Source organism: Cololabis saira, chromosome 21, assembly GCF_033807715.1.
Source record: "Cololabis saira isolate AMF1-May2022 chromosome 21, fColSai1.1, whole genome shotgun sequence".
In the NCBI taxonomy this organism is placed as follows: Eukaryota; Metazoa; Chordata; class Actinopteri; order Beloniformes; family Belonidae; genus Cololabis; species Cololabis saira.
Genome location: NC_084607.1, coordinates 13,281,380 through 13,307,467, shown reverse-complemented (window position 1 = coordinate 13,307,467; position 26,088 = coordinate 13,281,380). Strand labels below are relative to the sequence as shown.

The window sequence follows — 26,088 nt, the reverse complement described above, 5'->3', positions numbered from 1 at the left end:
TTAACTGCTAATTCTCAATCAAAAGCTTAGCATTTCTTGTTTTTAAATCAAACAGGGATTTAACAACTTCAAAAGGATATGACGCAAAGACAAATGCTTAATGTTTAACTCAAAGAGGAATTTAACAACTTCAAAAGGGTCAGAGGCAAAAACAAATGCTTATTGTTCTTCCAATACTGACAAAAAGAAGTTTGATCTTCATGACATGATTATTAAACACACTTTCAATTAAATGAAGAAACAGAAGAAATTTCCCCAGTTACAGCTTCATAGCTACAAGCAAGATATAAATCTGAGGACTGGCTAAAAAAAGTCTATGTATCAGTATGAGCAGCTCCTGCCACTGTGTGCCTTTCATTGTGTCCATCTATGGCGATGTAACGAAGAATTACAGGCACAATCTGTTTTGTTCGTTAAATTGTTGTTTTTTTTTGTGAAATACTAAAGCAGAAGCCTAATTAAATTATTCTTGCTGTAACCTGGGACGTTACAGAAACCCTGTAATATATTAGCTGGAAAAACAATTTCATTTGTATTATACAGAGAAATTTGTATTTTTGTCCACTTACCATGTCTTTGCCTCTAGAGGGCATCGCGGTGCAAGTAAAACCCGCAGGGGCCAATGTTGTGTCCAAATAAAGTCTGCACTTGGAGGAGCAACATTGATTCTGTGTCATACAGTAATATACTTTTTGAGTCAGGTGGTGACTTTTACTCAGCAATAGATCTGTGTGGTCTGTTACATTCCTACTACTTTATTAGTGGCCTACGTTATCTTTGCAGCGCTTCCCTACAATCAAGTGTCGGGCGCTTGTCTGCGCTTCTGTGCAGCTTGTAGGGTCCCAGAGACAAAGCAGCGTTGCTCTGCAAAGCTGCACTGCTTGATTGGTGAGCGTGAGTGGAAAGACCCGTTTGCTGTGTTGCCGTCAGTGTGCAGCATGGTACATTTGTTTCCACACCTACTCCAGCTTTGTGAAAACATGTATTTACTTGATCAAAAAGCCCATTCTCTGCATCAGTCTTTTTTCTTTTTTTTTTTTTTTTTAAGAGCTGAAATGGGTCCTGCTATGACATCCGGTGCACATTCTGTATCCATCACTATGGAAACTGTTCAGTTTTTAATAAAAGCAGAGGTGGAAAATTATTTATTAGTTAGATTTTGAATCTGTTCTTATGTTTACAAAACAGCATGCAACGTTACCATCGATTTAAAATGTACAGGAATTAAAAAAGGGAACAAAATTAAAAAATCCCCCCATAAAAAACAAACGTGTAATACTACAGTGATATATGAACATGTCTACGTAAAACATAATAATATTACAAACAGGCTGGCACTCACAAGCTGTCAACTTAGTTGTGGGGAATTAGGCAAACAAAAACCGACTGAGTTTATTGTGTTACTGTTATATATATATGACAGCAATGCTTATATTTTTCTTAAATCATAATTCATTCATATAGACATTTCTATAAACAGACACATTAACTGTACACTAGAAGGCAGATCATGAGCAATACAGGGTTGCCAAAGTGATGACAAGTAGTCAAGCTGATCTTCACGCAGTTCCATCAGCAGATCTCAGACATGGAGAAGTTTGAGTTAAATTGCCAGTCAGAGGTTTTTCGGATATCCTCAAACTTTTCAATGAGATCTTTGAATGACGGGCGACGAGCAGGATCTGCATCCCAACATTGCTCCATTAACAACTTCACCTGTTGAGAGCAGAAGTAATGGTTTTTAAAAAATACCTTAATGCCAATAAACGGATCACTTCGTCTCATGGGTATCTGAAGTCACCTCATGTGGGCTGTCTCTGGGACAAGGTAATCTCTGATTCTTCTCCAACAGCTGCACAAGTAGCATCACGTTCATATCTCTGGCTGGCTCCATCATTTCGGCAAACTTCTACAAAAAAAAAAAAAAAAAAAACATAACATAACCAATGCCAACTGAACAGACTCTTGTATGAAAACATGCAGGTTTGGGCTTTTAACGTACTGTTGGCGGGCTTTGGCGACTGTTACAGCGGGTCAGGATCTCATACAGCGTAACACCAAAGGACCAAATGTCCGAGGCAAAAGAAAATTTATACTCCTTCAAGCACTCAATGGCATACCTATATGAAAAGAACAGAAAAAATTAAATGCCAAATCAACACAACAAAGTATCCAATAACACTTCTAAGTGCTGCGTAAACTGACCAGAATACTGGACTGTCTCCATCCTCACGGACACGATAGTAGATCTCGCCTTCGGGGATGTACTTTGTCAGACCAAAGTCTCCAATCTTCACCAAGCTGGTGTTTTCCACTAAGACGTTGCGGGCAGCTAGATCTCGATGCACGTAGCGCTTTGAGTGCAAGTACTCCATCCCCTTTAAAAAAGGATCAATGCAATGTGCATTTAAAAGGAATGAATGTCATTTTTAAATCATGCTGGAGGCATGCATCTTTACAAGTAGCAATGTTTGAGCCAGTCCATTACTGCCTAGACTGGATCGGGTTGGAAATAAATTTAAATAAAATAACTACATGGACTAGCATCAGTTTGCGTAAGTGTTCCCTCTGTGCGTGTCCATCAGTTGACTTTTCCTCTTGGACAAGCAAGGAATGTCAATGAATAAAATACACCAACATAAAACCCCTGGAGCACCGTGAGCAAGTTCATGCCTCAAGTATGAATTATGTTTCAGGTCTCCTGACTTTAACACCTCGCTCTGCAGCCATGTTTTAATTTGCTGCCAGAGACCTGAAAAGCCTGCAACGCTCCCCAACAACCTCAGGTGTCTCTTGTTGCCCAATTATGTGTTTCAATGCCACACTAATGTGGTAAACATCATTTCTGCTCAATACAGGTGGACTAGAGAATCTCGATGTCAGATTGATGACTTGAATGATTTAGCTCAAACTGCTGCTTAATTATAGCCTCACTGCTACAATTTTAAACAGTTATATACATACATACATATACATATATATATATATATATATATATATATATATATATATATATATATATATATATATACTTTTTTTTTTTTTTGGAGGAAAGTTTTCAGGTTTCTTGGATGGAAAAAAATGTGTAAAATAAAACAGATGTACTTGAACTACTCCACTTAAATAGAAGAACTGAATAAATATACTCAAAAAGAGTCTGATTCTATAAAATGAGATTTGTGTTATCCTCATGAGGCAGTCAGTTTACGGGAGGTGTCATGTTATACTGAAATAAATCAGAGAAGCAACGTCTCAGTAAAAACACAACATGACACACGTTCAACTACACAGCAGTTAGCAGAACTAAGCCTGCAAGGCATGAGCAACAGCCCAAGGACAAGAAACGTAACCATCTAAACTCACCTGGCAGATCTGCTGAGCAAACATGAGGCACTGGGGCGTACTGATTTTATTTTTGGGAAGGTACTCTCGCAGACTCCCCAGGGGAACGTACTCCATTATCAGCTGGACCTCTCGTCTCCCTGTAAATTCACAAGGCACCAGTGTTTGCATCTTTCACTATTTTCATATTGATTCCATGTCGCTTAGCGTGCTGTGTTGAAAGCTCAGACTATTGACATACAATGAAAAAGGGGTTTACACCAAAGCAGCAGGGATAACAATCAATTCCCTCAATAACCCGTAGAGAAAAACAACATGGACAACAGAGGAAGAACTACTTTGCACATTCAGACAATGTTGACCTACATTTCAGCAAATATCTTTATAGCACGTGGAGGATGGCTCCAGGCTCACCTGGCTCAGTGCAACAGCCCTTGTACTTGACAATGTTGGAGTGATAGAGGGACTTCAGGATCTCAATCTCCTTCATCCAGCCGTCTGGTACTGTACCGTTGTCCTGCTTCAGGGCCTTCACAGCCACCATCTCTCCAGTGTCATCGTTGGCTGGGTCATACGTGTACAGAGTTACCTTCCCAAAGTGACCCTGCAAAGAGAAAGCAGCGAGCTCCGGGTTACTCTCTTGAACACATAAAAGAAAAAAAGAAATACAGGTGTGGTGCTAGAGCTCACTTCTCCCAAGTCCCGTATCTTTTTCAGGTAGCGTTTCTGGAACACGCTCGGGTCTGTTTGTGGGAGAGTGTCGCTCAGCGGTATAACTGGGTCTGTTAGAAGAATACATGAAAAAAAAAAAAAAATCTGATAATTAATTGCACTGAAATTGGTTGAAACAAAGAGAAAGTAACACTGGCAGGTAAAACTCTGACCTTTTAGCATGAGTTCTGTGAGCTCTCGGAGAATAGTGCGGAAAGACGGCCTCTCCTCGGCCTCATAGGTCAAACACATGCTGATGAACCTGGCCAGCTCCTGGGATGACGGTGCAGCGAGGCAGCCCTTTTGCTGATAGAAGCGCTCTTTCTGTCGAGTTAGAATTTGGCATTAAAAAGTATGTTCTGGACACGTCAAGCTTTTGGCAGGGGGGGGTGAAATGTGCAGGTCTCAGTCGCAATATGGGCTCACTTCAGACAGCGTGCTGCCACTCATGGGAAGATCACCGTTGTTGCAGATTTCGAGTAACGTCACACCAAAACTCCACTGGTCAGCAGCGCTGCCAGTCGGTGCTACGCTGTCAATGCACTCGGGGGCGATCCACGGGATACGGTCCAAACGCTCTGCAGAGCAGAAAAGAAGGAATAACAATAATATAAACCTTTGAAGAGTATAAAGTAGGAAGAACTCCTCAATACAAAGAAAAAAAACTTAAAGAAACAGAATTAAAATGTACTTAGGCTCCTAATCAGTCTATTTTTTTACTTTATCTGCTCTTTTTCATGTTCACTTATTAGTTAAAATGATACTGCTCGGCTTTTGGGCTTTTTTTTTTTCTTCTTCTTCTTCCTTTCAGATAGTCAAAAACAACTAATACTGGGGCAAAACTGCAAGACAACAGGAAACGGGTCACAGGAAGTGGTCTTGTCAAGCTTTCCTGTTGATGAAATCTGACTGAATATTTAAACTTCAGAACATCTGAAGGTAGTCGAGAGGCTTTCATGTGACGTTCGTCTAATTAGAAGTTTAGGTGCTTTGGGCTGCAGCTACTGACCTTCCCGTGTGAGGGCATTCAGGGCAATTCCCGGGTCGCTCAGCTTGACAAAAGGAGTGGTGCCACATTCTAGACCACAGCGCGCTACCAGAATGTTTTTGGCACAGACGTTTCCATGAACCAGCCGTTTATTCTCCTGGAATAATAAAAATGGCACCGAGATTGACTCTTTCGGATGCAGACGAATACACAAGTATTGTACACAAGACAGTTGTTTTTTTTAAATGAGTAACATACAAGGGCCTGCCTCTTGACTAATGCTTTACAGCCAGAGGTTGCGTAATCAAAGTCAAATTCATCTCCGATGTTAACTCGAGATGATTGGATAAGTTTTCCTTGAGCACTTATCTTAAAACTCTTCCCGATAACAAAATTACTCAATATCCTGCCTCAGTGCAGCAGCTCAAGATCAAAAATTGGTGCAAAGTAAAAAAAAAAAGAAAAATTGCTGACTGGGCTGTTTGAAGTATAATACATATATCATATAATTAGAGCAGGAATTTCTAGGTACAAGTGAAACATACTTAAAGTACATGAAAACCACCAGTACCACAAGTACTTGAACTCACAAGATAACTGAGGGCACTGGCGAGCTGTTTTGCAACGATGAATTTCCACTGCGCAGTAACGGATGCCTTTTCTTTGCGGAGGAAAACGTCAAGAGGCCCAAACTCCACATATTCTTCTACCATGATGTCTGCGGAGGCGAGAAAAACTTTGAGAAGCTTGGCTTGCACAACCAAAAAAATAAATGAGGGAGGAAAACAAAGGGAAGAAATGGAAATGTAGAAAAAGATGAAATGGAAAGTGAAAAAAAGACAAATGGTCTGAACCCAAAACCGTTAATGTTTTGTTATTGTTTTTTCTACATGAACTTTACTTCATTTGTTAATTCTCTTTAATCTGAAAAGGGGGCAGTTTAGTGCTAGTAAGAAAGTTTTTAATTAAAAAAAAGTAATTACCGGTATATTATTTTCAATAGATGAACCCTGATAAGTGGAGTCTTCTGAGGGCAAACATGGGCAGAAGATCTCCACATTGTAGGAATTTTCGCTAGTAAAAAGGCAAAGATGCAAGTCTGAGTCCCTCAGATGGCCCTACACTCACCAGCTGATATTCATTTTGAATTATTCAAGCAAGTACCAGGCGACTGTGGAAAGGAAAAGCTCCCCTTTAACTACAATATGAATGTAATGAGAAGGTAGAGCAGATTCACATATACCACTTATTCAGGACTCTTATATACCGTTTCACGTGGCTAAAGAAGGGTTTTATCTATTTAGGTGTGAATACGATTCAAAACTTTCCAGAGTTATATCATAAAAACTTTACACCATTAGTTCATAAGTTAAAATCAGATTTTCCGAGATGGAATGCCATTTACTTGTCATGAGCTGGTAGAATTAAAATAAATGTTCTCCCCGGGAAATACTTTACTGGTGCAGGTTAACAGACAAAATCTGGTGTGAATGCAGTTATCATTAACACCGTACATGTTTGGCAACAATTCAGAAGACACTTTGATCTACATGATTATTCATCTCATGTCCCCATTTGTTATAATCATACATCTGTTCTGGCTAGAATAGACACAGCCTTGGTAAAATGGAATAAACAACATCTGGTCAGACTGAAGAACTTTTTATAATAAAAGGAGTATTTCAATTTCAATGAAAATTTTGAAAGATTTGTGCCTCCCCTGTTAAAGTCATTTTAGATATTTGAAGATTCAACAATTTGTAATAATACTTCAGATTTCCCAAACGGACCAGACCCGGCACTGTTGGAGAATCTCTTAAAAATACCTTCTAACTTAAAAGGGCCTTATCTCTAGAATTGATTATTTCTCAAGTTGACAATATTATGGAAAAAAATCAAAGCAAAATACGATGAAGAATTAGAAGAAGAAATGTCAAAGAGTAAATGGGATGGCGCAGTTTTGGTCATGCCCACATCTGGGGCAGTTTTGGTTGTGCTCACATCTGGGGCAGTTTTGGTCGTGCTCACATCTGGTGCAGTTTTGGTCGTGCTCACATCTGGCGTAATTTTGGTCATGCCCAGGTCTGGATCAGTTTTGGTCATGCCCAGGTCTAGATCAGTTTTGGTCATGCCCAGGTCTAGATCAGTTTTGGTCATGTCCAGGTCTAGATCAGTTTTGGTCATGCCCAGGTCTGGATCAGTTTTGGTCATGCCCAGGTCTGGATCAGTTTTGGTCATGCCCAGGTCTAGATCAGTTTTGGTCATGCCCAGGTCTGGATCAGTTTTGGTCATGCCCAGGTCTGGATCAGTTTTGGTCATGCCCAGGTCTGGATCAGTTTTGGTCATGCCCAGGTCTGGATCAGTTTTGGTCATGCCCAGGTCTGGATCAGTTTTGGTCATGCCCAGGTCTGGATCAGTTTTGGTCATGCCCAGGTCTAGATGAGTTTTGGTCATGCCCAGGTCTGGATCAGTTTTTGTCTGGAGTCTTCAGGATGCCATCTAAAGCTATAGATGCAAAATGATGAGGCCAATGCTTGTACATAAATCTTGGGACAGTCCCAGGGGACCACATAAAGCCCAGTAGGTACAAAGATATATTAGCATTTTAAATATTAATTGATAAATCCTGATGCCCACCAAAAATCTAGACAGATCTGAGGCTCTTATTTTGAAAGACTGAAGACTTTACTCTGAAGTCTTGGAACAACAGTGTGCGGGTTGCAGGGACATCAACAGGACCATGGGTGCCATGGCTGCCTGATGACCTAACGCACTCTTTTGTTTGTTTTTACACTATATTTTTATATAATCATGATTAAATGAAAAGATTCATATGATAAAGAGGCTACGGTTCTTATTCATAACAATTTTTTTTGACGGGCAACGTACAGTAACATACCTAAAGGCTGGTTTGACAGGTGTAACAATGACACAGAAAGGGTTTGGGGAGTTTGCAGTATGAAAACTAAAAATCATTTCGTGTAAGTATGTAACTTTGGATGCAAGTATGTTCTCTGTTAATAAATTTATAAAAACAAAATGAATTACTGTGCAAAAACAAACATCTCTGTAAATAAGCGTAATATTCCATAAATCTAGTAAATATTGACTTATTTTAGGCAAAACGTATTTACTGATGGGTTAAGAAAAATGTGTCTCACTAGAATTGTTAAAACTAGCAAAACAGTTTAAAATTCCGTCTAATTTTCTTGAATCAAGGCTCTTTTTCCTTTATTGGAAATTAGTTTTTAAATAGTGCACCAGAAACCATGGCGATCATCACTTTCCAAACATCACTTTGTGTGAGCACAAGACACGTTTCTACCGTAATGGTCTTACCCAGACACCTCTGAGCCCACAGAAGATCCCTCTGCTACTGAACAACATTAGGGGTTTTTTTTTTGCCACAGGAAATGTCAAAAAAGTGGCTTCATTTTTCAAAAGGGATGAGCCAAGTGCAGTTTGACATAGGCTTCATTGTTCACCATCAATTTAAAAATAGAGACTGAACATGTGTGTGACAGTTAAACACAAATTAGGAAGCCACTGAAAGCAGAAGTGAGTGAATGCAGGCAGACAACATTACTGCTCTTACTTTCAGATCCTTTCACAGATACGCCGTGAACAAACACCAGGTGGCTGTGGGATACCTGGCTCATGAGACTAGCAGTTTCAAAAAATGCCTAGCATAGATAGAAAAAGAAGAAATGTGAGCATGAATATTGAACACCAAGTTATTTGAATAATTTTATAATAGGGTTTAAAATAAATAAATAAAAAAATCAAACTTACTAGAGCAATATCTTTATGGGTTTGATCAAGAATCTTGAGCACCACTCGAATGCCTTTGCGGTTAGCGAAGTTGTTGTTGAACTCCACATCGTCATCATTGTCTCTTCCCCGCACCAGCAGGCGTCCGGAGTAAATATTAGTTCTGGTGCCACGACCCAAATGAACTTGCTGTTAATTGACAAAAAAACACCGACCAGTTCAGATTAGACAGGACACATTTTGTGCAATCAAATAAAAGGGACATACGGATCACCCCACCTGCGTGATCTCTTTGTCCTTGATCTGGTGAAAGCGTAGCTGGCTCAGGTTTAGAGACATGGATTCAGACCGAGCGCGACGATCAGCATCTTGCCTTTTCACTAGTAGGTTGGATATCTCTTCAAACGACAAACAGATATTGACAATCTTGGGTTAACACCTTAATATCTATAAATGATGGCATAAAGTGGCACAATTTTGATACACCCAACAAGCAAACCTCCTTGTTTTGGCAAACAGCATTTTTTGACAGTAAAGCTGTCAGATCCAGACTTGAGCACAAAGTTCTTGAGGCTGTCTGTGAGCTCCTTCACACTGGTGAATTCCTGGTCCCAGCCCTCCATAGAGAACACCGAACCCTTCTGCAAGATGCGAAACTGCTTGTGGCCCGGCGCCAATCCATTCTAAGGGCACAAACATATTTTACATCCAGCATCTGAAATTTTTCCAACACAGCTGAACTGCAAGACGTCCCTGAGAGAAGTGTGGGTGTCCACTTACCTCGTTTTTGTTTAGCACAGCAAGGATGATGCGGTTATATTCCATGGTGCTCCAACGGACGAGGAAAACGCCCTCCTCTGCTGCCTCCCTTTTCAGCTTGTGTCTCACAAAGTCATCACTGAAAGAATAGCGGACTTATGGTGCATCTCCCACAACTGCTTTTCTCCATCACCTGTTAGTCTCTGAATGTGTTTTTCACATGAGCAAGAAGACTCACTTCATAGGTCCATGCAGTAGATTCGCTTCACTCAGCACTACCCTTGGGGGAGCCACTTCACGACAAAGATAGTGGTGGGCGTCTGCAGTCAGTCGGTAGTATCCATCTAAGAGAGAGATGAAGGAACGGGCCCCCTGGCTGGAGTTCATCTGTACCTCCTACATACACATACAGAAGCACAACAGGCTTACAACCAGAGTTCCCGCCTACAGACACATACATTTAAAACTTGACAAAATGCTCAAAGCTAAACAACGAACTCAAAGCACACAAAATAAGAATATGAAGCATTCATGTATACTGTAATATGAAGCCCCGGCGTTTAAAAATACTGAATAATTGCTCAGCAATTATACAAGAGATGAACTTAACTGATGCATCACAAGCACATTTATCAATTAAGCTGACGTATTAGAGCTTATACATTAAAGATAAACAAGATTTCTCACCATGCAGCAATTGTCCTGAGTGCTAATGCACACATTAGCGTCAGTAATGGCTATATGAGTTATTTCAGGGAAATCGCAGAAGGAGGTCCATTTATCCGGAGTGTTCTCATTTGATTGGCCGGACTTCTGTTTTGTTCTCCTCATGTAGTTCAGATAGTCATTCCTGAGGTAAGGGTTTTCTTGTGCCTAGGATGAGAGGGTGTGTGCGTGAATTCAAGTTTGTATATAATGGAACAAGAAACATGCTGTAGGATTAAAATCTATCTTTTGACAAACCTTCTGAGCGCACACCTTCCTCCACTGGATGCCCTTGGTGCCAGAGACCATTATTTCGTGCGTGGCGGGAGCTATGAAGCCGTCTTTCGAGACGCACTCGCCGTGGAGGGTGTTGGGGTAAGAGCTGCTTTCGTCCTCATCCCCCCTCAGTTCCAGGCGGGTCACGGGGAAAGTCTCTGTGCCAAAGCTCGGGGCCAAGTGCTCAAGAGTGGAGATGTACTTACACATGATCTCCTGGGTGCTCAGGTTCCTCTTGTCCACAGTGTGATGCTGGAAGGACCGCACGAATTCTGCAAACACTCGCTTGATTCTGATTTTAGTCAGAAAATTACTACTGGAGATGTGTTTGGCGAAAGACCTTGGAATGCACTGCAGAAAGCTGAAAGTAGAAAATAATGAAATAACTGATCTAAACAATCAACATAAAATTAAAGAAATATTTCAGAACTCACTATAAATCAGTAGTGTTAAAAACAACAGCATATTTACTCCTTCTAAAGCTATTACCTGACTTTTCCAGCAACTTCCTGTAAGGAAGACTCTGTTTGCACCGCGAGGTATGAGAGGTGAAGTACAGCCATTCCTAAGCTCTCATTTTTGAAGCGACTTAATTCCTCTTCTGACTCAATGTCTTTAATCTGAATCACTTCATTTACAAATTCATGCTTAGCCTGGTTCGGAGGTGAGACACAAAAAATATTAAGATACTATCCCAATGTCAGCTTGTGTAAAATATGCCTTCGGTCGCCAGACGTCATAACATGTTGAGAACAAACCTGGGCAAACAGGTACCCCAATGATGTGAATTCCAGCAGAGGCGCGCCCGCCCTCTCGGTGTCAGATTTGAGAGTGTGGCGGCACACCGGTGGGCCCTTCTCGTTCAGTCCGTGCCAATTCCGAAAGTAGAACCTAGAGAGAAGGAAATCAGACAGTTTATATGAGTGCACTCACTTCTTCTTCACTTCTTCATTGTTACCAGAGGTGTCAAGTAACGAAGTACAAATACTTCGTTACCTTACTTAAGTAGAAATTTTGGTTATCTATACTTTACTGGAGTAATTATTTTTCAAACAACTTTTTACTTTTACTCCTTACATTTTCACGCAATTATCTGTACTTTTTACTCCTTACATTTTAAAAACAGCCTCGTTACTCTATTTCATTTGGGCCTTTAAAAAAAAACTATCCAGTTAAATTGCGCCATCCGGATAGAGTGAATTTGGTTGTGGCACAGATGTTCTTGTCCAGTTTTGTTCTTACGTCCCTCAGATTCCTGCAACTAAACTTGGATGTACATTCCAATAAAGGTTAGGATAAATGATAACATGCCTCTGAAGTTTGACTTTTTGCACCATTACAATACTTATAGGCAACTATTCATCATATCTTCTGCTCTCTGAAACACACGTTAGTGCTCAATAGTACACATATATGGTTCTTTAATATATTTGCATTATACTAAGATGCATTCATTTTCAATGGATTTTGTCCTTAATGGCTTTTTCCCCCTTACATTACTTTTACTTTTATACTTTAAGTAGTTTTGAAACCAGTACTTTTATACTTTTACTTGAGTAAAAAACTTGAGTTGATACTTCAACTTCTACAGGAGTATTTTTAAACTCTAGTATCTATACTTCTACCTGAGTAATGAATGTGAATACTTTTGACACCTCTGATTGTTACTCAGTGATAAGACTAACCTCATGCAGTACTGAAGTACCATGGTGGAGTTCTCTTCAGGACGGAAAACATGGTTTGGACTGTACCAGCAGCAGGTTAGTGGGTTATATAGTGCAAACAGCACATGGCACAGTGGTATTATCCCTGTGGGAAGAAATAATAAGGGTTACACACATCATGCATAGAAATAATAAGGGTTACACACACATGCACACATGCAACCTGCATGAAAACACTGATTTGGTCACGTGGTGCCAGCTGTCCTCACCCACGGCCTCTGCAGCAGAGATGCACAGCTCCTCCGCTGTGACGTCCCCGCTGGTGTGGGACAGGTACCTCTCCCCATCTTTACTCGAGAACAGGTAAACATGGATCCCTGGTGTCCCAGGGGCCTCGCATGGCTCAGGAAAGGTTACTGGCTTTAGGAAGTTGGACCATCTTCTTTTAGACATGTTGCACCAGATCACTGACAGAAAAAAACCGAGATTCAAGTGACTCAGCTGTTGTATTGGCTGGAGTCACGTAGCCATGAAAAGCTTACGTAAACTCAAAAGGAAGAGCAATTTACAAGCGGCACCTTACCTAAAAAAAAAAAAAACATGCTCGGTATTTCAACTGATGAGTATTATTACTATTCTTCTTATTATTATTATTATTATTATTACATTCCAAGATGACATGTTAGCTCACCAAATAACACAATCAAGTTAAGAGATATGAGCAAATATGAAACCAATCAGTCAGGCAATTTTATTCAAGAGGCCTTCCGGGGTTTTGTCTTGCCAAACTTAATGTTTACGTTATTGTTCAGCTTTAAAGCGCATGTACAGCACAAAACAAATTTCATTTTCATCTGTATATATATAAAAACATATATACAATGGATGGCAGTCACACTGTCTCCGGGAAGTAAAAGCGAACCTTACGCTTACTTTCAGTAATGCCGATTTCATAACAAATAAACACATTATATAAACATTATTAAACTCTGCATATATTTTCACACTAAGCGGCGTTTACAATAACATTTTTCCTTACCATTTAATGTTTAGGTTTCGAAGTCGTGACATTAAAAGCGCAACACGATGAAGTTGATGGTTAACAGCGTATTTCCCCTCCGAAGCTGATCTTTCAGATTCCCGTGAAGTGTCAGTCACGGGGGGGCGGGGCCCGGCAGGCCACGCCCCCTTATCGGAAACGCTCAGCCTTCTTCTTCGTTGGTTTAATAATGGGTGGAGTTTCAACATTTGATGTGATTTACCGCCCCCTACCCACATAGATAGACGTGGGCCTAATGTGTAAAATATAAAAAAAACAAATACACATATTAAAAAATATCTAAATATTTGTATTAAAAATAAATTTGTATTTGAAAAGTGGATTTTTTTTTCTAATTATTTTCCTGAATGCCATGCATGTTGAAATAACATCTTTGACATTTCTTCACTTTAAATCAGTAAAAAAGTAATTTTTGTTGAATGTCTTTTTCTTCATAAAAGGTTTTAGCTTCCATGATGGTATTCATATGCCAAATGTGATTTTTAGTTATTTTGTCTCCCAAAAATGTAGTTTTGTTATATAAAGTGTGTTTTGGGTTTTAAGTATCACAGATCAGGGTCGTGTCAGATATACGAGTTTCACTGGATTTTTCTGAGTCCATTTTATGTTTATGCTTTTGTAGTATATCAGCAGAGAGGTTTAGTTTCATATATCTAATTATACATACAAGCATGCAGTGTACATCGTATTGGATGTTGATATTGAGAATAAACATGGTAATGCTAAGATGACAGTGATGAGGGGAGAGGAGCTGGAGATTTTGGTTAGAGGATAATTTTATCAGCCTGTGGTAACCAGTGCATCTCCAACCACTGTTCTTTTAAACTCTGATGCAATTTTTGTTTTATTTTGGAACTCTGATAGGATTAAATACATGTTCACTCCCATTTTCTCTACGAATAAGAAATTAAGCTTGTAGAGAAACAGAGTACATCTTCTACATTTAGCAGTTTTATTTAGTTACTTTGGAGAAAATCAATTACCGCCTTTGGACAACATGTTGGACTTCCTGTTTATTCCATCAACTCTGGCATGTGAGCATCCAATTACTCATGCCTTTAGAACATGAACATGTGTTTCATTCACAGTGCCATTTCACATCATATACACTCATGATGTGTTGACAGAAAATCTTACATTATTAAATGAATTTTTAAAAAGAAGAAAGAAAGAAAACAGGGAAGCGTGAACCTGAACACTATATACCAACACAAATAAAGCAGACAAGTTGGCAACTGTTTACAAATAGATGAAAGAACACAGTCACACCCAAACACCCAAGCAAAGGTTACCGCTGCAAAATAGTTGAGTACTTTTAGTGAGTATCAATCCCTTAAATCGCTGCTAAAATCTTTTGAAGGTGTGTTGTTGAGAGGCAAACTATTCATACACATGAGGTTGCATTACAGGGGGTAAATACATTTGAAAAGAAGAATTAAGTTAGTCAACGCTGGTCAGTCTTTCTTTGTTTCTTCCTGCTCTGGTTTAACCTCCTCATAGGTGGGGTCGTCCTCTTTTTCATCACCGTCGTCAGTTTTGGAGTTCGGGACCCAAAGACCTGAGTCGATGCACCTCTTCATGTGAATCTTCGCCTCCTAAATACCCCCACAAAAACAAAAACGCACATCAGATTTTAATAAACTGTAAATTATAAAGACCATGGTTAACCAAAATATTTAAATGTGTGTGAATACAGAAAACGTTTTCACAAAATAACGTACCGTCGGGTCCATTTTGCTAATGGCATCTTGTAACATTTGGATGTCCTTGTCATCAAAGCACTTCTGCATCTCCTGCATTTAAAAAAAGCATTGTGTAAGGAGTTTGAAACTCGTAAGAGATGGTGAATCAGACTGTCTTAAAAGCAAGGTAACTCACAGCTGGCAGGGACTCGTATACTTCAACAGGATCCAACCCTCCAGGGCCCATGCGCTTACTTTTCTCCTCTTCCTCGTATTCCTTCAAAGCCTTTTCTATGCGGATCTTCGCTCTTCCCCGAACCCTCTCCTTGAACGACTCCAGCTCATCATTGAAAGCATCTTGGTACTGTTGATCTGCCGTCTGCCACAAGAACCAGACACACATTTGGAATGAGAGCGCTGCCACCAAAAGGAAATGTATATGAGATGTAAGAATGTTTTTACAGTAACTCTGTTTCGTTCAGAACTAAAGGATAAAGTTGACTTTTCTTTACAAAAGTTTCATGTGTAAATAAATCTTCTAGTGTGGAAGTATTCCACTAAAGGAGTCATTAAAAAAAAAAAAAGTTACTGGATTAATATACCTTAATCTTGGCGAAAAACTGACGAAAGCAACCACGGGGATCCACTTTGAGGCTTTTGGCCAACTCTAAAATGAATTGCATGACGATGGTCTGATGAGCCACCTGCTCCATCAGCGCGTGTTTCTGCAAAGAAGGAAGCATAGTTAGAATATTCCAGATATTTTAAAAATTACAGAGGTTGTGCAGGGGAAACAAGTCTAAGAAAGAACCATGACAATCCCTTGAACTAATGCCAATAAAATTCAGCCTGGTCCCACCCTACCCCATTCCTCTTTTCCCAGAAAACTGCAAGACAGAAGACAAGCTTTGAAAAACAAAAGAAAAAGAGGAACCGATAGTGAAACCTGACAAAGCATTCTGGGAATAAAACTGAAAGCAAACACTGTAGTAAAGGAGTGGTGTGATGAAGGTGGGGTGTGAGAGTTTGTACAACTCTAGTCGTCAAGAAGATGACATACATGAACAAAAATGTTGCAATACTAAAAACTGTCATACCCAGTCACATCTACCACTATTAAAACTAATACTAATGACAATGACAATCAGGGTAATGACGGCTAGGACAGCAGCATTGTTTATTGTGATTCAACTCATATTTTCTTTTATTTCAGTAGATTTGATTGATTTTGTTGCTTCAAATGGATTCCACACATTTGTGGATTGCTCCTACCCCCCAACACGACAGGCCTTTTAACTGGAACATAAAAGAGAGAGCACATTACTCCTGCTATATCCTCACTGGAGTGCCCGCCTATCCAGTTTAAATGATTTGTTTGGATTTTAAATCTTTAAGTGGTCTCGCGCCACCCCCTCCATCTCTGAGCTGTCGTAGACACAGCCTTTACTGTTGCGGTTCCCAAATTGTGGAATTTTTTTTTCTGTAGGTGGGATGGAAAAAAACTAAGAATAGCTTTGTAAATAGGTATATTTACAAATCCAAACCATGTAAATAGGTATGCCAGTGTCTGACTCTACGGGAGAACAAAGCAGACCATTCGACTCAAGCGTAGAAAGAACAGTGTTGAGTAAAATCTTTGAGATTAAGGATGAACCCCAGAGCTGCATCCATTGATTGTAAACATTGCATGCAAATAAATTCACCAGAGTCTGACACAGACAAAGAAAAGCAAGACTTGATTCTGAAGAAAAATCCCAATTTTAACACTTAATTTCTCTTCTGCTTGGCTTCCGACCCAGTGTAAGATATTGATCCCTCCCAAACCCTGGGGAGGGAGCATGTTTATCTATGAACTCACTAGGTGTTCATTTGATCATTTTTACTCATGTTTTCATTTTTGTCTTTTACTTTTATTAATTCTATTCTAACATATCATATTCTTACATTCAGCCCTTTCGTCAGTGATTGCTGACGAAAGTATAGAAAAAAATAACTAGCTTGGCTTGATCCGCCTAAACATCTCCCCACACCCTGGTAAAGGGAGCATGTTTCTCTGGGAGCTCACCAAATTTGCCACTCTTAAGACTTAATTCAATCATGCAATGTCTGGAGCAAGATAAACAGATATGAATGCAGGGAGAAAAAAAAAGAAGAAAAGGAATGGTGTTTTAGTTTTTTTTTACCTCTTCAACTTCAAGGTCAATGCACATGATGACAAGATAGTTAGCGGTTTCTTCACATACAAGATGAGGATTGTCAGAGAGATACTTCTGGCTGTCATCCCAGCGTCGCAACATGCCTGAAGTAAACATAGTAATGAAGGCACATCACCTTTCAAATTCTGACAAACAGTAAATTGGAAGAGTTTATGGCTGTCAGTGCTGCTTACCGAAATGTTTGATCTGCTTCTCATTTTTTTCTACAAAGGTTTTATGCTTTTGCTCTTTTTCCTCTTCGGTCTCCTCGGAAGCTGTAGGTTTGATGTTGACGACACTCTGGAGGACAGAAAGTAAAGAAGAGTTGCACTTTCACATCGTACATTTAACAGGTAATCAAAAGGTATAAAGAATAACATCTGAAATCTTACAAAATAACAGTTACGCAAAAGTGTAAATAGTGTCCATGTAAGCAAACAGAGGTAATTTTAACTTTGTATCGTATACAAAAAAGTGTAGAAAAAGTACTGTTTGCACAGATGTATCTGTACAGCTTCTGCAGTCTTGTGATACATCCTACACAAAGCAACTACTGATACCGCACAAAATACTGTCAATAGATGCTGAAGGAGCAGAGTTTATGGCATGTGCGTCCACAGAAGTGAACATGTTTGTAAGAAATTACAGCTTCTTCTGTCTTCTTTTTGCATCCATTAACAAGAGTCTGTGCAACTTTGGTAGTCGACTTGCACAGACTTATGACAAGATGTCTGTGCGTTTGTCTGTAGAGACCCTATTCACACTTTCACCTAAGTGAAATGACATTTTTGACTCATGTCCAAGCTTTGCTGCAAACATATATTCCATTTGCACTCAAATGCTTTGATTCATGTCATTTTGGTCCATATCAAAAGTATACACTCCTTACTATCTAATAATGGACTCAGGAACATTGATTTAAGTAAAACTGCCCAGCACAACCACTGATACTGTTGAACTTGCTGCATAGACATTCAGTTCCGGCTATTGACACTTTCACAGCAAAGCAATAAACTGCTTCAAGAGACGTGAAAATAGTGTTATTTAAAGATCAGACATGATAAAACAATGGGTGGAGATAAGACAATCAGGTCACACTTACAGGACTGTCTCAGAAAATTAGAATATCGTGATTTTCTGTAATGCAATTACAAAAACAAAAATGTCATACATTCTGGATTCATTACAAATCAATTGAAATATTGCAAGCCTTTTATTATTTTAAAATTGCTGATCATGGCTTACAGCTTAAGAAAACTCAAATATCCTATCTCAAAAAATTAGAATATTCTGGGAATCTTAATCTTAAACTGTAAGCCATAATCAGCAATATTAAAATAATAAAAGGCTTGCAATATTTCGGTTGATTTGTAATGAATCCAGAATGTATGACTTTTTTTTTTTTTTTTTTTAAATTGCATTACAGAAAAAAAATAACTTTATCACAATATTCAAATTTTCTGAGACAGTCCTGTAAATCAACTTTGATTTGCAAGGTGCTTTTTTTTTTTTTACATTAAAAGGCCGAATTCATAAATGCTGATTTTCTCATAACTTTTGAAATTATCCTGCTATACAGTTTTCAGGGACTAGCTGCATCCACCTACACAGATGACATTTGGTACCTGAACACAGCGTTTGAAGAGGGCGTTCTCTTTAGGGGAATAAATTATAACTTTGATTAGTAAAGGCAGATATGGTAACATATCATATCATAATCTGCTGTGGTCTATAAAATCTGTTTTCTCCCAGCCTGCCTGATCTTTGTCACCTTGCTGAACCCATCCTTGCTGAGTGTGTCCACGTTCCATGGCATTTTCTTCTCATCCCGGTTATGTTCCGCCAACTTCTTCTCCCAATCTCGCTCCTCTTTTTTCTGTTTCTTCTCTTCAGCCTGGACTTTGCTCAGATCTTTCTTGGCATCTTCTGACGCTGCAAGGCTCAGCTCTTTGATTTTTTTCTGCGTCTCTGCCAGCTTACGCCGACTTTCATTGAGTCCTTTGGTCAATTCGTCACCCTGCTTATTAAAGTCTTCCATTCGCTCCACACGAGCCTGAAGCGCAAAAACACACACATAAGATATTTTATAAACATCTTCACTGATGAGAATAGTCCATGTTCCAGACCAGATATCAGCACCACTCAAGGTGACCAAACGTGCTTATAATTTTTGAAAAGATCGATGTCTATAGATGATATTTTGGTATGATAACCCTTCCTGAGTGGCAGCTGGATCATAGTTATCAGCTCATGAAGTTTCCCAGCCCCTTCAGAAAATTACATTTTAGATGCTTGTTGATAAAACTAAGCTGGTTCCTCATCTCATTGTGGTGTCCTTTATGTCCTGTATTTGCATGATAAAGACCCGTTTGTGACATCAGCCTAGTGGCTTTTATAGTTTCATAGGAGCCTAATGATGCTCTTCTAGTTTAAGGCTCACAATGACCTGTAACAATGATATTGTACAGGTATATTATACATTTCCTGAATACTTATGGTCCTGTGAGTATTCCAGTTTTTGTATTTGTGTCTCTGTTGTTCCTAGATGACACAGGGATGAAAGATAGTATATCATTTAGGCGAAAATTGTGTAAAAATGTGTGTTTATAGTTTAAAGAGCTGCAGTGACCTCTATGTTGGTCAGAAAGATTCACATCTTAGCTTGAATTAATGCTTAAAAAGTCCCCTTTAAAATGATACCAAGGACAATTACTACTTCATGAGCTGATAACTATGATCCAGCTGCCACTCAGGAAGGGTTATCATACCAAAATATCATCTATAGACATAGATCTTTTCAAAAATCATAAGCAAGTTTAGTCACCTTGAGTGGTACTGACTAGGGATGGGCGATATTTTACCGTTCACGATATACCGGCAAAAAAATTCCTCACAATAAGAATTTGTCGTCTCGCGGTAAAAACGATAAATTCCCGTTGATGTTTTTGTGTAAAGCTGATTTATGGTTCTGCGTTAAATCCAAGGAAGGAAGGAAGGAAAGGGGAGAAGGAAGGAGAGAGCAGGAGGAAAGAAGGAAGGAAGGGAAAAAAGAAGGAAGGAAGGAAGGAAAGAAGGAGAGAGCAGGAGGGAAGAAGGGAAGGAAGGAAGGAAGGAAGGAAAGGGGAGAAGGAAGGAGAGAGCAGGAGGAAAGAAGGAAGGAAGGGAAAAAAGAAGGAAGGAAGGAAGGAAGGAAGGAAGGAAGGAAGGAAGGAAGGAAGGAAGGAAGGAAAGAAGGAGATAGCAGGAGGAAAGACAGAAGGAAGGGAAAAAAGAAGGAAGGAAGGAAGGAAGGAAAGGGGAGAAGGAAGGAAGGGGGAGAAGGAAGGGAGAGAGCAGGAGGAAAGAAGGAAGGAAGGGAAAAAAGAAGGAAGGAAGGAAAGAAGGAGATAACAGGAGGAAAGACGGAAGGAAGGGAAAAAAGAAGGAAGGAAGGAAGGAAGGAAGGAAGGAAGGAAGGAAGGAAGGAAGGGGGAGAAGGAAGGGAGAGAGCAGGAGGAAAGAAGGAAGGAAGGGAAAAAAGAAGGAAGGAAGGAAAGAAGGAGATAACAGGAGGAAAGACGGAAGGAAGGGAAAAAAGAAGGAAGGAAGGAAGGAAGGAAGGAAGGAAGGAAGGAAGGAAGGGAAAAAAGAAGGAAGGAAGGAAGGAAGGGAAAAAAGAAGGAAGGAAGTTAAAAAGATGGAGTTGAATTGGTATTTTTTTTAATCGTCATTTTTATCGTTATCGGGATAAATGCCAGAAATGATCGTGATACATTTTTTAGTCCATACCGCCCATCCCTAGTACTGACCAGTGAAATTTTGGGCTCTGGCCCCTGGACTAGAAAGTCCTGAGCCTTTAGACAGACACTAGAAAACATGCAAAAGTCAACTAAGAAAAGTATCGTGCATCAGGGTTTAAACTGTACCTGGTGTCTCCATCTAAAGAGGCTGGGTGTGTCGATGTTTGGGTGGATATCATCTTCATCGTCTGATACCTCGATGTGGTCCCAGACGCTGTAATCTATCCTGGACATGCCGCCAGCTAAGTGCGTTAGCCCCGAAAAGAGTTTGAGTGCTACACGAAGATAACCAGAGGATTGACCGGGGGAAAGGCACACGCTTCTAGATCGGTGTGCGCCTCAGAAATGTGTGTTTATGTTGAGAACAGTAATTTAAAACCGACAAACACAGCTGTGCCTCCAAAACCTGAGCTAGCGATGTAATGCTACAAATTTCTAGAAAGAATCCGCGCCGCAAGCTTCCGCTTGACGCACAGGAGGAAAGCGACGTGACGTCATGACGCAAGAGCCGGAAGGCAGAAAACAAAATAAAACGTTTACTATGGAGGATTTTTTGTGCCAAAATTAAATAAATAAACACATAATTAATTAATTAAAATGGGAATTAAATATATCATTAATTAATTAAATGTGTCATTAATTCATTAAATGCTGAAATAATAAATATATATTTTTTACTTAAAATGAATTGCATTTTAATTAATTCATGAAATATTTAATTCTAATTTTAATTAATTAATGACACATTTAATTGATGAATGATATATTTCATTCCCGTTTTAATTAATTTATGATGTATTTATTTAATTTTGGCACAAAAAATCCTCCATAGTTTACGGTTTATCCTTCAAAAAAAATTAATATAAAAGACACTTGTTCACTGGCTGAAAATGTCTTTTTTTTGTCTGCATACATATTAATTGTTAATACCAAGTTGGTAAAAACCAGCATATATATATATATATATATATATATATATATATATATATATATATATATATATATATATGCATTTTAATATATATAATCAATTTAATATACAATTTATATATATATATATATATATATATATATATATATATATATATATATATATATATATATATATATATATATATTTATTATGTTGTATATATATGTTGTTGTAATGATATCTCTGAGAAGACAAAGTGAGGGTGAAAGTGGGATGTGGCAAATCCAGAAGTTGGGACAGAATGTCTGTGATGTTGCGCCACAAAGTTTTGACTGGCATTTGCCATTTAATAAAATTCCCACCAGGGTGTCAGAGTTGTGACTATTAATTGGGTTTTGAAGCAGGGAGGATGAGTAACAGAACGGTATATAAATGGCAAATCTGAGATGTTGATTTCTACACAAAATAACTGTTCTAATTCTATCCAAGAAATATCATATATATTATAATAATATAATAAATATATATATTTATTCGGTTTTATCTATAAACATATTGGAGTTTATTTGCAAGTAAATAATGAAGAAGCCTCATAATAAAATTGTATTAGTATTTTATTTGCATAAGAAGGTTTAAATGAGTTAGACAAACTTGACAGCAGTTTGGCTCATCTATGGATGTTACCCGAGTAAGGTGTGTTAACAATATAGGCAAGAGCTTTGTTAATCTTTACAGTGTTAATTCATGTATCTCCTATGTGTGTGTGTTTTAAATAAACCCACCATACCAAACGTTTTCCATGTTACCAAGCAGTACCATAACTAAGATTTCTTTTCATGGAGAAATGCTGATTTTCCCATTTGCATAAGGTTCAGCTTTTAATTCCTAAATTAAAAAAAAGATAAGAGTACAAGTGACAAAAATTGTTATTCTTTTTTTTTTATTTGATCATTAATACACAAAAATACAAGCCTACATCACCATTAATCCATGGTAGAACATTTGTTTATACATATGAATGTTTCTATTTAATAGAAATGGTCTTTCTCTGAAAAAATACATATTTTCTTGGTACAGAAATCAAAGTTGTTTTCTTTGTTATTAGTACTTGAGTGAAGCAATGATTGTTTTTAAGCCCTGTTATCTACGCAGATTTGCTCTTTAAAAATTTAGTTATTCAGTAGAATGGAGATTTGCATTAAAAGCAGAGATTGTTTGAAATGCTCATAAAAAAAAATACTTGAAAACTTAAAATACATCCTCAACAATGTATCCTCGAAAGATGCCCCGTGAGCCTATTTGAATAGTCTTAGGCAGTTATAACAGCAAGTATATTTAAATGGTGCCAGTTTTGCACTTATATGTGATGTTAAAGGCCCACCAGTGTAGGATTCTGATGGGTGAAGCAATCCTATGGATTGAGATCACAATGTTTGGTACGGATGTTGACAGTGCAGCATGTATTGCTTCAACAGGTACCATAAGATGAATCAGGCACGTTGTCAAGATGAGTAATTTCTTCATCTTTTTCCAAGTAGGTAAAAGTATGAGTAATGAAACAGGGTAACTTCCACCTTGATATGCTGACATGTGAAAACATGTACCTTTTACTTGAGAACTGGTTGAGGGCAAAACAGCATGCCACTGGTTCAGATGGATGTGGAATAAACTATATTTATATAGCACTTTTCTAAACAAAGTTACAAAGTGCTTAACACAGCAGCAGAGAACTAAATTCAATTCAGCTTAAAGGACACTTAAAGAAGAGAATTCATCTCCAGATAAGTCAAATGAATATAAAGCCAATCAAAATAACAATAATAGCTTAATAATTGACTCATGATGGAAAGCAACAGATTACTTCAAAACCTTTCCTCGATACTATCCCCCTTCCTGAGCAAGCACTAGGTGACTGTTTATTCTTAGGGTCAATGACGTGTACGTATATTTTTGAAGTTGGGATGCTCGATATTAGCAAAATATTTATCATCATTGAAAACTGGGATGAAGCTATGACCTTACATCCTTCAGTGTATGGTTTACATTTATTTCTGCTTTGCAGCCAAATTTGACTCTTGGCAGTAAATAGTCTATCCAAACACTGAATGAAAATAAGAAAAAAAAGGTGTAATCTACCATTTCTATTAAGGAACATGGTGGTTTTGAAAATAAATTAAATAAATAGAAAACTGGATCCCTCAACAATTGCTAACAACCTCATTCATGTAAAGCATTCAAACTGGCATTTTAGACAGGGTTTTCATCTGACTGGTCAGACAAATAATGAACATTTAGAAGGTCAAATGGCAAGATGTTTTATGCTGATATTGCAAGAATCAATCATTTATTTACATACTGCGCAGTAGGGCTGTTCGATTAATCGTTTTTAAATCATAATCGCGATTATGTAATTAGAACGATGTTAAAACGTGAAACTTGTAAAATCGATTTTTCACTTTTTTTTTTTCTTTTTTACCTTGTCTGCACACATATTAATGATTGATACCATATTAATGATTGATGGAAATACCTCTCAATACCTGCGACAAGTGCCCCATCGGAGAGGCTCTTTAGTGTAGGAGGGGGCGTTGTAGCATGCCACCGGGCATCCCTCAAGCCAGATGCGGTAGACCGGGTCGTGTTCCTTGCAAAAAACTTGCAAATGTGAACAGCAAATGTAATGACTGACATTACACACCTCTACCTCCTTCATGGGTTGCATTATTATTTAGCATGCAAAGACCCAGTTTAGTTTAATTAGAAAATGTCTTGTTTTATTTAATTGGAAATATAACTTACTGTATGTTTACAAGTGCTGATTTGCTGATTTTTTTTCAGAGATAAAACTTTATATTTTATTTTATTTTTTAAAACTTTTTTTCAACTTATTTTACAGAGTTTTGCACTTTATTCATTCATTTTTGGTTTAATAAGAGCAAAGTTTGCACTTAAAGCCCAATGGGGCAAATGTTCAATAAAAAAACAGCATATTTGAAATCATTTCTTTGCCTTTTGTCAATTCACAAAATAATCGTTATCGTAATCGAAAATCGGATTTTGAGAGAAAAAAAATCGAGATTTTATTTTTGGGCATCATCATCAATGCAATGTTGCTTTGCATTATTATTTCCATTAAATAAACCTCACACCATGTCAGCTACGCGTTTTTCTTGGTCTCCGTTTGTTTGGGGTCTTTGAAACCGGAGCAGCAGACGGAGTGTCCAGTCGCAGTTTCACAGCACCGTCTCATCTCCTGGATCACATCTTCGCACAAAGTCTCCACGTACTTGTTAGCTGGAGAAAAGGGTTGGCCTGAGTCAACAGATCCACTTGGGGCTCATCCGAACAGCAAACGATAACATTGAACAAACCTTGTAGACACTTTTGAATGGCACATGCTTGCTTCTGACACGGATCTTTCTGTGGCATTTCTGAACGAAAACAAAGAGGCCGAATAAGAAGATTGTTCACTTGTAGTAAAATAAAGAAAACTAAAATCACAAACAAGGGAGAGCTCACTTTGTAGGTAGACGATGGAGACACAGGCGTTTTATCTACATGAGAGGTCGATGTCCAATGTTGTTAGCGCTTCCTGCTACTTCCTGCTCTGGGGCATTGTTTTGATCACGTGATCATTTATAACTAACAACAGCGACATCTTGTGGCAGAAGGTGGTACCAGTGGCAAATTTCGGAAAAGAGGGTTTTGAACTTTGAAAAAAGCCCTTTGTTTGGTATTCACGTGTCTGTTTTAACCGTAGTTTAGTTTAGTTTATTATTTTGCACAGTTTTAAAGATATACAAGAAAATATCAAATATAAATACTATACGGTGCAGGACGAGGCAAAAAACCCAATGGGTTTATTTGAAGCCTCCACCGAAGTTATTAAAATTTCACATGTTATAAAGAACACAAGATTAACATACAAAAACAAAAAGTATAACTACACAAAAGTGATGGCAAACTAATAATGCAATATATAAAGAATAAAGACAAAAAATAAGTGTGTGTGAGTGTGCATGGGATATTGTTTTTACAACTTGTATTGACTCCTGAGCAAATAAGACTAATGGTAGAAATTATCATGTCACTATGAGTGAAACACACACAAAAAAAGTGAGAAATTTAGGAGGATGAAGATCTGAGGATTGTCGAGTTGAATAAGAATGAACCTGTGAATTTGATTTAAAGTAAATCTTGAACTGTCCAGGAATATTCCCTTCACTTGAATTTATCTTATAAA

The 26,088-nt window shown here is 38.3% G+C and overlaps 3 protein-coding genes across 4 annotated transcripts; all 3 read right to left on the bottom strand.

The window, feature by feature from the left end:
• Positions 1 to 1,519: 1,519 nt before the first annotated feature.
• Positions 1,520 to 13,388, bottom strand: tyk2 (tyrosine kinase 2). Of its 2 annotated transcripts, XM_061711077.1 has the most exons (24): positions 13,256 to 13,388; positions 12,486 to 12,683; positions 12,238 to 12,361; positions 11,311 to 11,443; positions 11,042 to 11,205; positions 10,535 to 10,913; positions 10,259 to 10,444; positions 9,810 to 9,967; positions 9,593 to 9,710; positions 9,312 to 9,495; positions 9,092 to 9,210; positions 8,834 to 9,001; positions 8,637 to 8,724; positions 5,632 to 5,759; positions 5,063 to 5,198; positions 4,480 to 4,631; positions 4,227 to 4,377; positions 4,033 to 4,124; positions 3,757 to 3,946; positions 3,364 to 3,482; positions 2,206 to 2,378; positions 2,003 to 2,120; positions 1,802 to 1,909; positions 1,520 to 1,716 (listed from the first exon to the last, which is right to left on the bottom strand). In XM_061711077.1, exons 2-24 carry the CDS (start codon positions 12,667 to 12,669, stop codon positions 1,573 to 1,575), a joined length of 3,516 nt encoding a protein of 1,171 aa, XP_061567061.1. In that variant the 5' UTR covers positions 12,670 to 12,683; positions 13,256 to 13,388; the 3' UTR covers positions 1,520 to 1,572. The 2 variants fall into 2 exon arrangements, with proteins under 2 accessions (XP_061567061.1, XP_061567060.1); XM_061711076.1 differs by having other exon boundaries at positions 4,033 to 4,377.
• Positions 13,389 to 14,351: 963 nt separating this feature from the next.
• Positions 14,352 to 21,407, bottom strand: LOC133421523 (hsp90 co-chaperone Cdc37). The gene is made up of 8 exons (XM_061711176.1): positions 21,059 to 21,407; positions 18,925 to 19,206; positions 17,348 to 17,453; positions 17,142 to 17,257; positions 15,561 to 15,683; positions 15,155 to 15,337; positions 14,998 to 15,069; positions 14,352 to 14,871 (listed from the first exon to the last, which is right to left on the bottom strand). Exons 1-8 carry the CDS (start codon positions 21,164 to 21,166, stop codon positions 14,731 to 14,733), a joined length of 1,131 nt encoding a protein of 376 aa, XP_061567160.1. The 5' UTR covers positions 21,167 to 21,407; the 3' UTR covers positions 14,352 to 14,730.
• Positions 21,408 to 24,945: 3,538 nt separating this feature from the next.
• Positions 24,946 to 25,466, bottom strand: cmc4 (C-x(9)-C motif containing 4 homolog (S. cerevisiae)). The gene is made up of 3 exons (XM_061712200.1): positions 25,365 to 25,466; positions 25,217 to 25,276; positions 24,946 to 25,139 (listed from the first exon to the last, which is right to left on the bottom strand). The coding sequence occupies exons 2-3, from the start codon at positions 25,272 to 25,274 to the stop codon at positions 25,003 to 25,005; spliced, it is 195 nt and encodes a 64-aa protein (XP_061568184.1). The 5' UTR covers positions 25,275 to 25,276; positions 25,365 to 25,466; the 3' UTR covers positions 24,946 to 25,002.
• Positions 25,467 to 26,088: the final 622 nt, after the last annotated feature.